General features: G+C 26.7%; 1 protein-coding gene across 4 annotated transcripts; it reads left to right on the forward strand.

Moving 5' to 3' along the window:
• Positions 1–7656: 7656 nt before the first annotated feature.
• LOC112728247 (probable magnesium transporter NIPA3) lies at positions 7657–10683 on the forward strand. Of its 4 annotated transcripts, XM_072209732.1 has the most exons (8): positions 7767–7899; positions 8487–8543; positions 8679–8728; positions 8842–8895; positions 9369–9425; positions 9785–9875; positions 9971–10131; positions 10269–10683. In XM_072209732.1, the coding sequence occupies exons 5-8, from the start codon at positions 9416–9418 to the stop codon at positions 10295–10297; spliced, it is 291 nt and encodes a 96-aa protein (XP_072065833.1). In that variant the 5' UTR covers positions 7767–7899; positions 8487–8543; positions 8679–8728; positions 8842–8895; positions 9369–9415; the 3' UTR covers positions 10298–10683. The 4 variants fall into 4 exon arrangements, with proteins under 4 accessions (XP_029146673.2, XP_072065832.1, XP_072065831.1 ...); XM_029290840.2 differs by lacking the exon at positions 8842–8895 and having other exon boundaries at positions 7657–7899; positions 10219–10683; XM_072209731.1 differs by lacking the exon at positions 8842–8895 and having other exon boundaries at positions 7657–7899.
• The last annotated feature ends 1194 nt before the right edge of the window (positions 10684–11877 follow it).

The raw sequence follows: 11877 nt of genomic DNA on the forward strand, positions 1-11877 counted from the left end.
CTAAAATTATAGAAACTAATAGAATAATTAAACCTAATTTATATTTTTATAATGTGATATCAAAACAAAATTCAACATCATTACAAACTATATATATGCGCAATTACGTTTAAATTCAAAAAATTATTGTATAAAGAAAAGAAAAGTTGAAAACGATTATTAAATATCATCGTCAGCTTACGCTTATCATATTTATAGATAAATATAAATGATATTAATTATTAGTGAGATCTCACTATTTGTTAAGAGCGTAATGCATTATGCATGTTCCATTTAAGAACAAAAATAATTGTTAGACTTGTTTTTTTCACTAGTAAATTATCAATACTTAATTACTTATCACCTATGAAATTCAAATGCACATTTAGTGATCTTAAACTTAACCAACATGCAGAAATTCTTTGATATAAATTATAAATTCTGATATAAATTGTAACATAGATAGTTCGGGACCTACTTCATGTCACGCCGATTCTAACAACTTTTTGTTTTTAATATTGGAATTACAATGGTGTTTTTAAAAAATGTGAATTAATGAATGTTATTTTTAAATGTAAAACTATTTAATTAGAGAAGTAAAAAATCGAATCTTTTGATTTGTTAGAGGTTTAGAATTATTTGATTTGTGTTAAAAAAATAAAAAAAATTGAGATACAAAAATCAGACTCGTCTAATTTATGTATTTTTTACAATTTTATAAAATACCAAAAATTATTATCATATTTAAGTATATCACTATTTTTACTTTCATAAAAAAAAAGTTCCGATTTCAACAATGGGGTGATGAATTATGACGCCATGCATTTTGGTAAATGATAATATTATTTTTTTGGAGGCCACTCAAATAAAGTCGCCTAAAACGACTTTTTTTAAAGATGTTTCCATGTTATGTTTTAATTGGTTTCTGTATAATTTATTCGGTGTTCCTCATCACATATTATTAAATTCTTTAAAAGATTTTTTTTTCAAAAATAATAAAAAATATTTAATTTAGACTAAAACAAAAAAAGTAATAGATTAACTGTTAGATTTTTTTTAAAAGATTATTTACATAAAAAAAATGAGCAATGCTAAGGGGCCAGCAACATTTGTGATTGGTAGCCATCAACTAGCCATCAATGATGATTTGATGGTGTGAGATTGGTGTGAGATATCATCCAATGACTCACATTTCTCTGCTGGTTACATGCTGGCCAAAATGCAATAAAATTGCTGGTCCCTAGACTTTTCCAAAAAAAATATATCACATTCATCAAAATATATATATAGAAAACAAGCTTTTAAATTTTTTATAAATAAAAAATAATTAATTTTTATTTGTATAATATATAAAATAATTACTATATTATTATTATATTGTAGATTAAAATTTATTAATTTAAATTTATTTTTATTTTTAATATAAGCATTAGAAATAAATAAATTTTTTATAACAAGATGTAATGTAACAAAATATATATAATATTAATTAGTTTTTAAAAAATTCTGAAAAGATAATTTTTTCTAATAAAGTGTTATTAAAAAATTAAAATTATAAAAATTAATTTCAACCAATATGATATAATAGGTTATTAAATATATTTAATACAAAACACATTGAATATAAATTTTTATTGAGTTTAAATTTTAAATAATTTTTAATTGAATTTCGAATATTTTTATTTTAAAGAGTTAGAATATTTTAACTTCATTTTTTCCGTATCTTTTTAATTGAGTCTTTGATTTTTTAAATTATAAACCTTATTTATAATTAAGAGTAATGTTTTAACACCACCAATTAGTCACACATATAAAAATACAAGAACAATTCTATTGTCATAATTATAATCTAATTTTATAAGCAATACAATATAATGAAACTATATATAAGTAATATAACTAAATTTTATCTACATCTATAGTCACATTTCATAAATAATATAATTAATTATATTTATGTTTATAATTAAAATATGAATAAAAATACAAAAAATTATCAGGATAGTTAATTTTGTTCGTTCATCATTTTTTTTATTATTTTTGTTGTGAAAAGTTTAATTAATTTAATAATTAATTATTTTTTAAAAAAGATAATTGAACAACACAAAAAAGTCTTATTAAGAGTAATTTATTTATATATGATTAAAAAATAATTGAATAATTATATACGGGAAAAAATTAATATTGTTAAAAAATAAAAATAAATTTTATTTTAAAATTAAAAATAAAGTTTATTTTAAAAATAAAATTAAAAATCATGTTTTTTTTCTTTTTTTCAAAATTTATCTACGAGTAATTCTATAAATATTTTATGATGAATAAAAATATTAAACTCGTATTAAAATTTATTCTAATAAAAATTATTTTTATTCTACTAAACGTTAAATAAACCATTGAAAAGAATTTTGTTTCCTCCATTAGAGAAGAATGATAAACTTCCGTACTTCTATTATGTTATGGCAATAATTTGGCCTGTTATTTTTTAATAATAATAATAATAATAATAATAATAATAATAATAATAAACAAGTATATCACAGTAAAAAAGGAAGCACGTCACCAAATAATTTATCATCCGAATTATATACGAATCAAATTGATAATATGAGGGTTAACACTACAAAAATCGATAACAAAGTTAGGGATTTACAAAACCTTTCTTAAGATCATAGAAAAAATATGTTTATATTTGTGTGATATATAAAACAATTATCGTATTATTATTATTATTATTATTATTATTATTATTATTATTATTATTATTATTATTATTATTATTATTACATTATATATATATATATATATATATATATATATATATATATAAAAGCAAAAAAAGTTCAATTGTTTTAAAGTAAAATTTTCTTTTAATACTTGATTAAATGTTCTTGTATTTAGTACTTTTTTTTTTTGCACTTTCTCTTAGTTAAAAATATAATAATTATAATTTTTTAATTATTATTGCTAGGGGTGTTTACAGAGATGGGATATGGCTGAAATTTCAATCCAATCCGCACTAAACTCATTAGATCAAATTCGATATTCACACTTTTTATGTTTGGATCAGATATCAAATATATCCATAAAATAAAAAATATTAAAAAATTTTATTTTTATAAAAAAAGTCAATAATTTTTTTGTTTACTTTTGTAAACATATTTACTTCTATCTAATTAGAGTGTGGATCCGATTCGATCCAATCCGATCATCTTACAGATCAGATCATATCCTCAAATTACATATCAGATACGGATAAATACTGTGGATTTATATGGATATGATATAATCTATGAACACCCCTAACTACTACTATAGGTTCATTGTTGCAAAAGAATGCTTCTTTTATTATAAACCATTATTATATCTTAATTACCATTAAAACAACTTAATTGTCAACAAAGAGATAATACTTATTAGTCTCTAAAATTATATTCGTATTTGAATCCATAATTGTAAAAACCGAACTGGATCAGCTGGTTCGACCGAAAAACTAGTGAACCGGACTAGAACCGAACCCTAGTTCGGTTCGGTTTACTCCTTGGACCGTTTGAGGAATAAAACCGGTGTGAACCGATAAGAACCGGTACAAACCGGTCTAACCGAACTGGTATGCTTGAAAATTTTTTTAAAATGTCTCCACAAGGTCTCAAACCAAGAACCTTGGAGCAAAAGCAACCTCTACTTGCCACTTAGCCATTGCACTTCTAAGCAGGGACGGACTTAGAGCCTCGCCCCCCCCCCCCAAATTTTTAGAAACGATATTTATATATGAGATATGTATTTAAAAATATAAAAAATATTATATAATTTAGTCTTTTTATATGTATTATTTTTTATTATGTGATAGATTTATGTCTTAATTATTTAATTCACTAATATTTTTCACTTAACTAATTTAATATCATATCCTCAAGTCTTTGTAATTTTCAAATTAGTTTTTATATAATAATCTCTATATTTATTTAAAAAAATCATTTGTTTATTTTATATTAACATATTTAAAATTTATATTATTATATTAATAATAACTTACGTAGTTATATTTTGGTAATCACATTATGTACTTTAAATATTCTTTTCTTATAAAAAATACTTTTTTTTCTAAATTTACGTTGTTGAAAGAAAAATTTTTATAAAAATATCTTATATCTTGTATTTTATAAAGGTATTGTGTCTTTCAAATAATTAATAATTTATCATTTATTTTCAAATTTTTAAAAATTTTTGAAAGAATTAATAAGATATGTGATCATTTTTAACTAAACACGCTATAAATTATTGGTACTTTATAATTTTATAATGTACTATTGATATTGTTATATTTTTTTATGTAACTATCATATTAAAAATAAAATTGTGAAAAAATTTATAATTATATATATATATATTTGATAAATTTTTTAAAAAACTAACTCTAATAACTATATGTTAATTATTTTTATGAAATAAAAAAAATTATCTAAAATTCAGCCCCTCCATACTAAACTTTTTGGATCCGTTCCTACTTCTAAGTATTATATTTGACAAATACTAATTATATAGTATACATAAATATCTAATTTAATTTAATTTTTGTTTTTTCTATTTTTAAAATTAATTATATTTTAATTATATACCATTATTAATATAAATATAAATTTCACTAAAAATTTATTAATTTACTTGATCTATTTTATTGCTAGTATTGTGATTAAGGTTATTTATTTTTATGTTAGTGTTAAAATCTACTAATATTATAGTTAGATGATAGGCTTTGTGAATTAATTATTTTTTTATTATGTCAAAATAAGATACTATTGTAGTATTAAAATTTTGTGATTTTTTTATATTAGTTATTTTCAGAAATTGAGACTTGATTCTTCATAAAATGTTAGTGAAGATATGTATTTCAAATTTTAATTTTAAGTTTTTAACTATTTTATATTTTATATTTACGTGAGACCGGTTTTATAGATTCAACCAGTGATTTATCGGTTGAACCAATAAACTAGTAATTTGACCGGTTCGATCACTAGTTTGGTTTTAACAACTATGTTTCAATCTAATTTCAAAAATTTCGATTTACTCAATTTAGTCTCCCAACTTAATAGTTATGACTCACATTAGTTCCTAATCTTAGTTTTGTCACTGTCTCACAAAATCGTTAACGACATGCTGAGATGGACTAACCACTGTTACATTATACATTCTAGCGACTGTTTGATGTGACAATTGAAATTTTTTTTACCTTTTTTTTTCAACTAAACACTTAAAACCCTAATATGAGTCATGGATACCTAAGTTAAAAAATCAAACTAAGTAAATTGAAACTTTAAAAATCAGATTAAAACTCGAATATAACTTCAAAACATAACTTTAACTTATGTAGTGATTAATTTAAATGAGAATCAAATAAATCAAAATTCAACATAATTTTTATCAATGTTTTCAAATTAGAAATTTCTATACCAAAATTAACTAGAATTTTTTTTTAAAATTAAAAATTTAATGAAATAGTGACTTTAATTATCTTAACCAACGTCTTAATTAATTACTTTTATGTCTTAAAAAAATTGTATATGAGAAGAAAATAATTAATTTGTCTACTTTAATAAATAGTTATTTTACTAAAATGAAAGAAACTATTTTTTTAGAATATTTTAAGAACTAATTAATATTATATATTTTTTGTTACACTACATTTAGTTATAAAAATTTTATTTATTTCTAATGCTTATATTAAAAATAAAAAAAATTTAAAATAGTGAATCTTAATATATAATATAATAATAATATAGTAATTATTTTATATATTGTACGAATATAAATTAATTATTTTTTTATTTATAAAAATTTTAAGAGCTTGTTATATATATATATATATAGCTGTATGCCGGGCTGCCGCCGCCATTCCGTTGCATGAGAGTGAGGACCTTATGCGGCTGTCTGTGATCGACGTCGGCTCCATACCCTGGTGAATATTGTATGTGTCCCGGCTTGGCAAATGTCAAGTTCCATACAGTATCAGGGGAGGTGAGATAGAGGAAACTGGCTCTCGGAGGGGGACTACCATAGTAGCCAACTAGAGGCCTAGAGAGGTCTTTAGATAGACTTAAAACAGGAGTTAGTAGTCCCCCTAATGGGGTACCCTCTATAGTGTTATAACTCCCGTTTGTCCCCTATGAAATAGTGGTATAGAACAAGGCTCCTTCTATATATATATATATATATATTTTGATGAATGTGATATATTTTTTTATATAAATAATCTTTTAAAAAAAATCTAATAGTTAATCTATTACTTTTTTTGTTTTAGTCTAAATTAAATATTTTTTATTGTTTCTAGAAAGAAAAATTTTTGAGAAATTTAATAATATATAATGAGAAACACCGAATAAATTATACAGAAATCAATTAAAACACAATATAAAAACATTTTTAAAAAAAGACGTTTTAGGCCTCTTTATATGGCCTCTTATTTTTTTATAATGAAAATGATGATTTATTAACGAATGTAACGGTGCTTGTCTTTATTGATGTGGGATCCACATTACTCAAAAAAATCTTATCTTGAAGGGTCTTGTTTTGTTTTCTATGCTTTCGCTGTTCATATTTTGTCAATATTATCATACACACTCACTCAATGTGCGAGCTTCTCCTCCTCCGTTAAGATTTTCTCCAGATCTGCGAGCTTCTCCTCGTCCATTAACGTGCATTCTCCTCCTCAATCTGTTTCTCAGTTTGCGTTCTAAGAACTTCTCACTCTTAGATCTGTAACTAAATTCACATCCTGTGGTTGTAATTACTTCGATGATTGTTATATGCTAATTGTTCTAATTACATGCTCTCTCAATAATGCTTTCGTTTTCGATTTTGTATTCACTCTTAATTATTGTTTCTAGCATTTCGTCTTTTATGCGGCTTTGATAATTGACCTGATGCTCCTTATTAGGGGTGTGCATGGGCCGGGTGAAACCGGGTTTGGTGTGACCCAGACCCGACCCGAAATATATACCGGGCCTATTTTTAAGACCCGAACCTGACCCTAGACCCGATGAAATCTATACACTTTCGGGCCACGATTATACCGGGTGAAAACCGGGCCGTTAACATTATATTATCTTGATACCTTCTTGTAAGTTAGCATGTAAAAATATCCAAATTTCCAAGACTCCAATCATTATTTGACATGGTAAAATTCACTTAGAAATATATACTAAGAACCAACTCTTCTCTAAAATTAAAGCATAACCATAATCAATACTAATATTGCCTATAACACCAAATATTTAAATCAATACAAATAACACAATATTATGCATTAGTCTAAAGTCTTATGCATTTTAAACATAAAATATTAACTTATAGTCTTATATATAATGACTAATAACACAAAATATTAAGGTTTACAACACTTAAATTTCACATAATAATAGCCATCATCCATCACTAATAACACAAAATATTAATTATATATGATGACCGGGCCACCGGGCCGACTTCGGGTGACCCGAGCTATGGCCCGGACCCGACCCGAAATTATGACCGGGTCTATTTTTGAGACCCATACCCGGCCCTAGACCCGATAAAATCACACCAAATTAGCCCTTAAAGTGTTCGGGACCGGGCCGGGTCTTCGGGCCGAGCCGGGCCATGCACACCCCTACTCCTTATTGCTTATTTCTTCATAATAGTTTCATGGATGTTCTATTTTGGTTCATTTCTTGTAATGTGCTGTTATCAAATTACCGAATTTAGGGTTTTCCTCTTCTTGATTTTGGTTTTGGTTCCATCGGATTTTTATTTTGGTCCACTCCCTGCGATTTTTAATTTTGTGATTGTGCCACTGCTTTAATTTTGGCTTTCAATTTTTAATTTTTTTGCTGGTGCAGAAGTACATAAAGTAGAACAATGACGTCGCTCTCTGTGGACTCGGGATGGGTATCAATTTCTTTCACTTCTCTACTTTATTTTGTTCGTGCACCTTATTACCTCATTACTTCTTTTTCCATTAGGTTCCATCAAGAAAATTATCATTGTGTTTTAATATAAACGGTTTTTGAAGCTTGATCTACGACATTTTGTTATTTTTCATAAAATAATTTATGATTTTATTAACAAAGGATAACAGAGTTTTTCTTTGTATATTAATATAGGGGGTGAGTAAGTTCTAATAATAAAGGAGGTTTAGCTTGTGACATTTAAACACCATGATTTCATTTTCCGATAATTATGTAACCAGTTCGAGCTTCTTAGGGTGTCACGCTAAAGGTTTCAATCAGCTGATATTGTTTCAGAATTTAACAAAATTATCGAGTATTAGTAATTTAGGCATTTTACAGTAACTTACTTCACTTGGAAGATTTTGTTTTATGCTTGAAGACTAGTCTAACTGCATAACTTGATATTGTCATTTTTTTTTTTTGAGCTTTGGAATTGGCTACTGTGATGTGGACTTCTGTAGACTGCTTTTGTTAACAACTTTTGTTAACCATGATTGAAAAAAATGTTTCGATTATTGATCGCAGTTGGTGCTTCTTGGAAGAGGATCATTGTTAACCCTGCTGGTCGCGAAGGTTTCCCGGGTAAACACAAAATGTCACATCTTTATCTTTTAACTTTCTATGTAAGCAGTTCATGTTGCAACTTTCCTAGAGATTCCTGATTATTTATTATTTAATAAACTTGTTACATTTTTTCTGTGCAATTTCAATCTTCAGATTTAAGCATGAGCAATCCTGAAGACTCAACTCTTTTAGACTTGCTCAAGGTGAGAAACTTGTAACATACAATCTATGAAGTTTCCATGCATAGTAAACTCAAATCCATGATTGTAACTAGATAAGCTTTTTGACTCGGAAACTATTTTGCTGTCATGAACAGCTGTCTTTCACCAGGTCCAACATTTCCATGGCATTTCCTATGTTTCTTCACCAGGTCCAACATAGCTTTTGGTGCACTTTGTCATGTCAATTTCCGTTCCTCGCTCCAATCCTTCTTTTGTCTTGATTATTTGCTTCTAGAGTGCTTATTTTGATTTTGATTTTGAATATTTTTGCTATAAGTTTGCTTCCTATTCATTTAGCATGTATATACACTTCATACTAGAAATGCCTGATTACCTAGAGTTTGATTTTGGTTTGTTGATTCAAAATCTGGTATTTGGTCTTGCCTTGAATAACTGAGTTCACCAACATGTCTCATGTTACTACAAGTGAACTAGATTCCTTGTCATCGTAAGTAATTTGAGTTCATCTTAACATCTGTGTAAATTGCATGCTCAGAGAAAGAAAAATAAAAAAATTATATTGAATCAGCGGTGTTAGGGCTGGTTCGTCAATTCTCATTTCTCATCTTTTTCTTTTTTGTTCCCAATCAATTTCTCAATTTATTTATTTATTTATTTGTAGGTGTTGGTGGCTATTCTTATCTATTGGAGCCACTCTGGTGGGTGGGGATGATTACGAGTAAGCTCCCAATGTTTGTTTGATTTTATATTGTTTGATTTTATATTTGTTAGTTAGATTTTCTGTTACTTCAATGGATATTATTCTCCTCATTCTTGGTTTTGATTTGATTCAATGATCTTATTATGGCTTAATTGGATCAAAAGGGAAAGTTTGTATTCAATGGGTTAGGTTGAAGTAATTTCATTTTGCATTGGTCTCTGGGTTCTGAATTTTATATAGTATTGACTTTTGTGTATTAGCTATTGATGGTTATTAGAATAGAATCAGTCTAGAATATGGAGATTTTAAATTATAATGCAACTTTTATCTTTAGTTGACATCTTGCAGAATCTGTTTCTTTGTGGTTTATTCTTTAGTGATTGTTGGAGAGATTGCAAATTTTGTTGCCTATGCATTTGCCCCAACAGTTCTAGTTACCCCTCTTGGCGCATTGAGCATTATCGTGAGGTATTCGGCTTTACCTTTTCTTCTCTAGTTGGTGTGAAGACAATATTAACCTCTAACTTCGTTTTTACCTTTTGCATGGCGATGGCATCCGTTAGTGCTGTTTTGGCTCAGATTATCCTGAAAGAGAAGCTACACTCGATTGGGGTTTTGGGATGTATAATGTGCATTGCCGGTTCCATCATTATCGTGATTCATGCTCCTAAGGAGCAACCTATCAAATCTGATCTGGAAATATGGAGTATGGCAACTCAACTAGGTTAGAATTGTGCTGCCTTTTCTTTCTTTCAAATTATATTGAATCCTGACCATGATGCATAGTAATTATTGCACTATTGCAGTGCAGATTTGGTTCCATGGTTTCTTTACTTTGATATATTTAAACACAAAATGCAGCTGGAGAACATGATTTTTTTCCTGGCTGAACTTGGTCTTATGCACTGTCAAATTGTTCTGCACTGCCCCTCATTGATAGCTGCAGCAATTGCGCTTGCCGCACTTTATGCACTCAATCAGAATCCATTCTGCAGGTAAGAATAATGAAGAGACTTGTCAGTAAGTCCACAAATTCTTGGAGTGTTTATCTTGATTGTCAAGTAATTGAACTTGATTAGAATTTAGAAGTTAATTAAATTTTTTTTATTATCAATTCTTAATGATAAAATATAAACAAATTATTATGTAAAATGGTAAATTTTTAAATTTTATTAGTTTAGAAAATATTAAATATGAATATTTGAAATTGTATATTGAATTTTTAATGATTTTATTGTATATTTAATAAAATCAGTTCAACCACGTTCGACCCCAATTGGACCATTGAACCAGTTATTTGACCAGTTCGATAACCGGTTCGGTTCTCGCAACCTTGCCTAACACAACTTCTCCCTAGTAGCTTAATGTGCCTCTGAAAATGACTTATAGAGACCATTAATTCTCTGTCCCCTTTGATTTTGAATTTTGATCACTCAACTTTGATTTTGATGGCTTTCTTTCCGATTTGGGTTCTTTCATACAAATGTTTATATTTGGTTACTTTCAGGTTTACACTCATTAATTGTTATTATTTAAGCAATTAATTTTTTTTATTTAGAATTTGCTATGCCTTTACTATTCAAAACCATGTAATAAATCCTATGAATAATCATTACTATATTCGGTGAGGTTAGTCATATGGATCATCCGAGGTCAGCGAACTAGTGAAAGCATTTAAGTTGCGTTTATATATAGGCACGTAATATTGTAGGATACAAAAATATGAAATTATATTTGTATTAAATTAGTGTATTTTATGTTCTTTTAAATAGGATATAGAGATACTATCTAATAAAAAACACAATTTATTTTTTTTTATTTCTATTAATTTTGTAATCATTTTTTATTATTATTTTTTTATTTTTTGTATGAGAAAAAGAGAGTAAATTGGAGTTTAATAATTTGTTCTTTCTTATATTTAAATTATCATCAAATAAAATATAAGAATAATAATTTCTGTGTCTCTATTTTATGTATCTTATTCTCAGCGTTCTGTTGTGTTGTTTTGTTCTCATAACAAAATGTAGTCTTAAGACCCATGTATTTCCTTTGATCTATCCAATTTTTCCACAAAGTTCGAGTTTTCTTTTTAGTTCAATTTTTACTTAGCTTACATCCTGTGTTAACATCTTCGCCGTTCTTTTCACCTTTTTTATTTTTAATATTTTTTGTATCCTTTTTAATTAGATTAATCAATAATACAAACTACTTTTAGCAGTTCATACTAATAATATAGACAAAGAATAAAATTTTGAATACTTTTATCTGAATTTTGTATATCTTTTATTTGGATAATAAATTTGTATTGTGACTACATTATACATTTTTAATATCTTTTATTTTGAATACTTTTCTGATTTTTGTTTATGCATAATTGGGTATGCCAGACGTGTGTTGAACAAGTATGAATGAATGTCGGTGTCTTATGCATTTCATACATCAATACAACTTTTCATCGAAGTCTATATAC

This window comes from Arachis hypogaea, chromosome 12 (assembly GCF_003086295.3).
Source record: "Arachis hypogaea cultivar Tifrunner chromosome 12, arahy.Tifrunner.gnm2.J5K5, whole genome shotgun sequence".
In the NCBI taxonomy this organism is placed as follows: Eukaryota; Viridiplantae; Streptophyta; class Magnoliopsida; order Fabales; family Fabaceae; genus Arachis; species Arachis hypogaea.

Bases quoted from the DNA above. Each gene is read 5' to 3' on its own strand.
- LOC112728247 (XM_029290840.2), top strand. The intron at 9,876-9,970 runs GTATTCGGCTTT...GGCATCCGTTAG, and splicing joins GCATTGAGCATTATCGTGAG to TGCTGTTTTGGCTCAGATTA. The intron at 10,132-10,218 runs GTTAGAATTGTG...ATTGCAGTGCAG, and splicing joins GAGTATGGCAACTCAACTAG to ATTTGGTTCCATGGTTTCTT.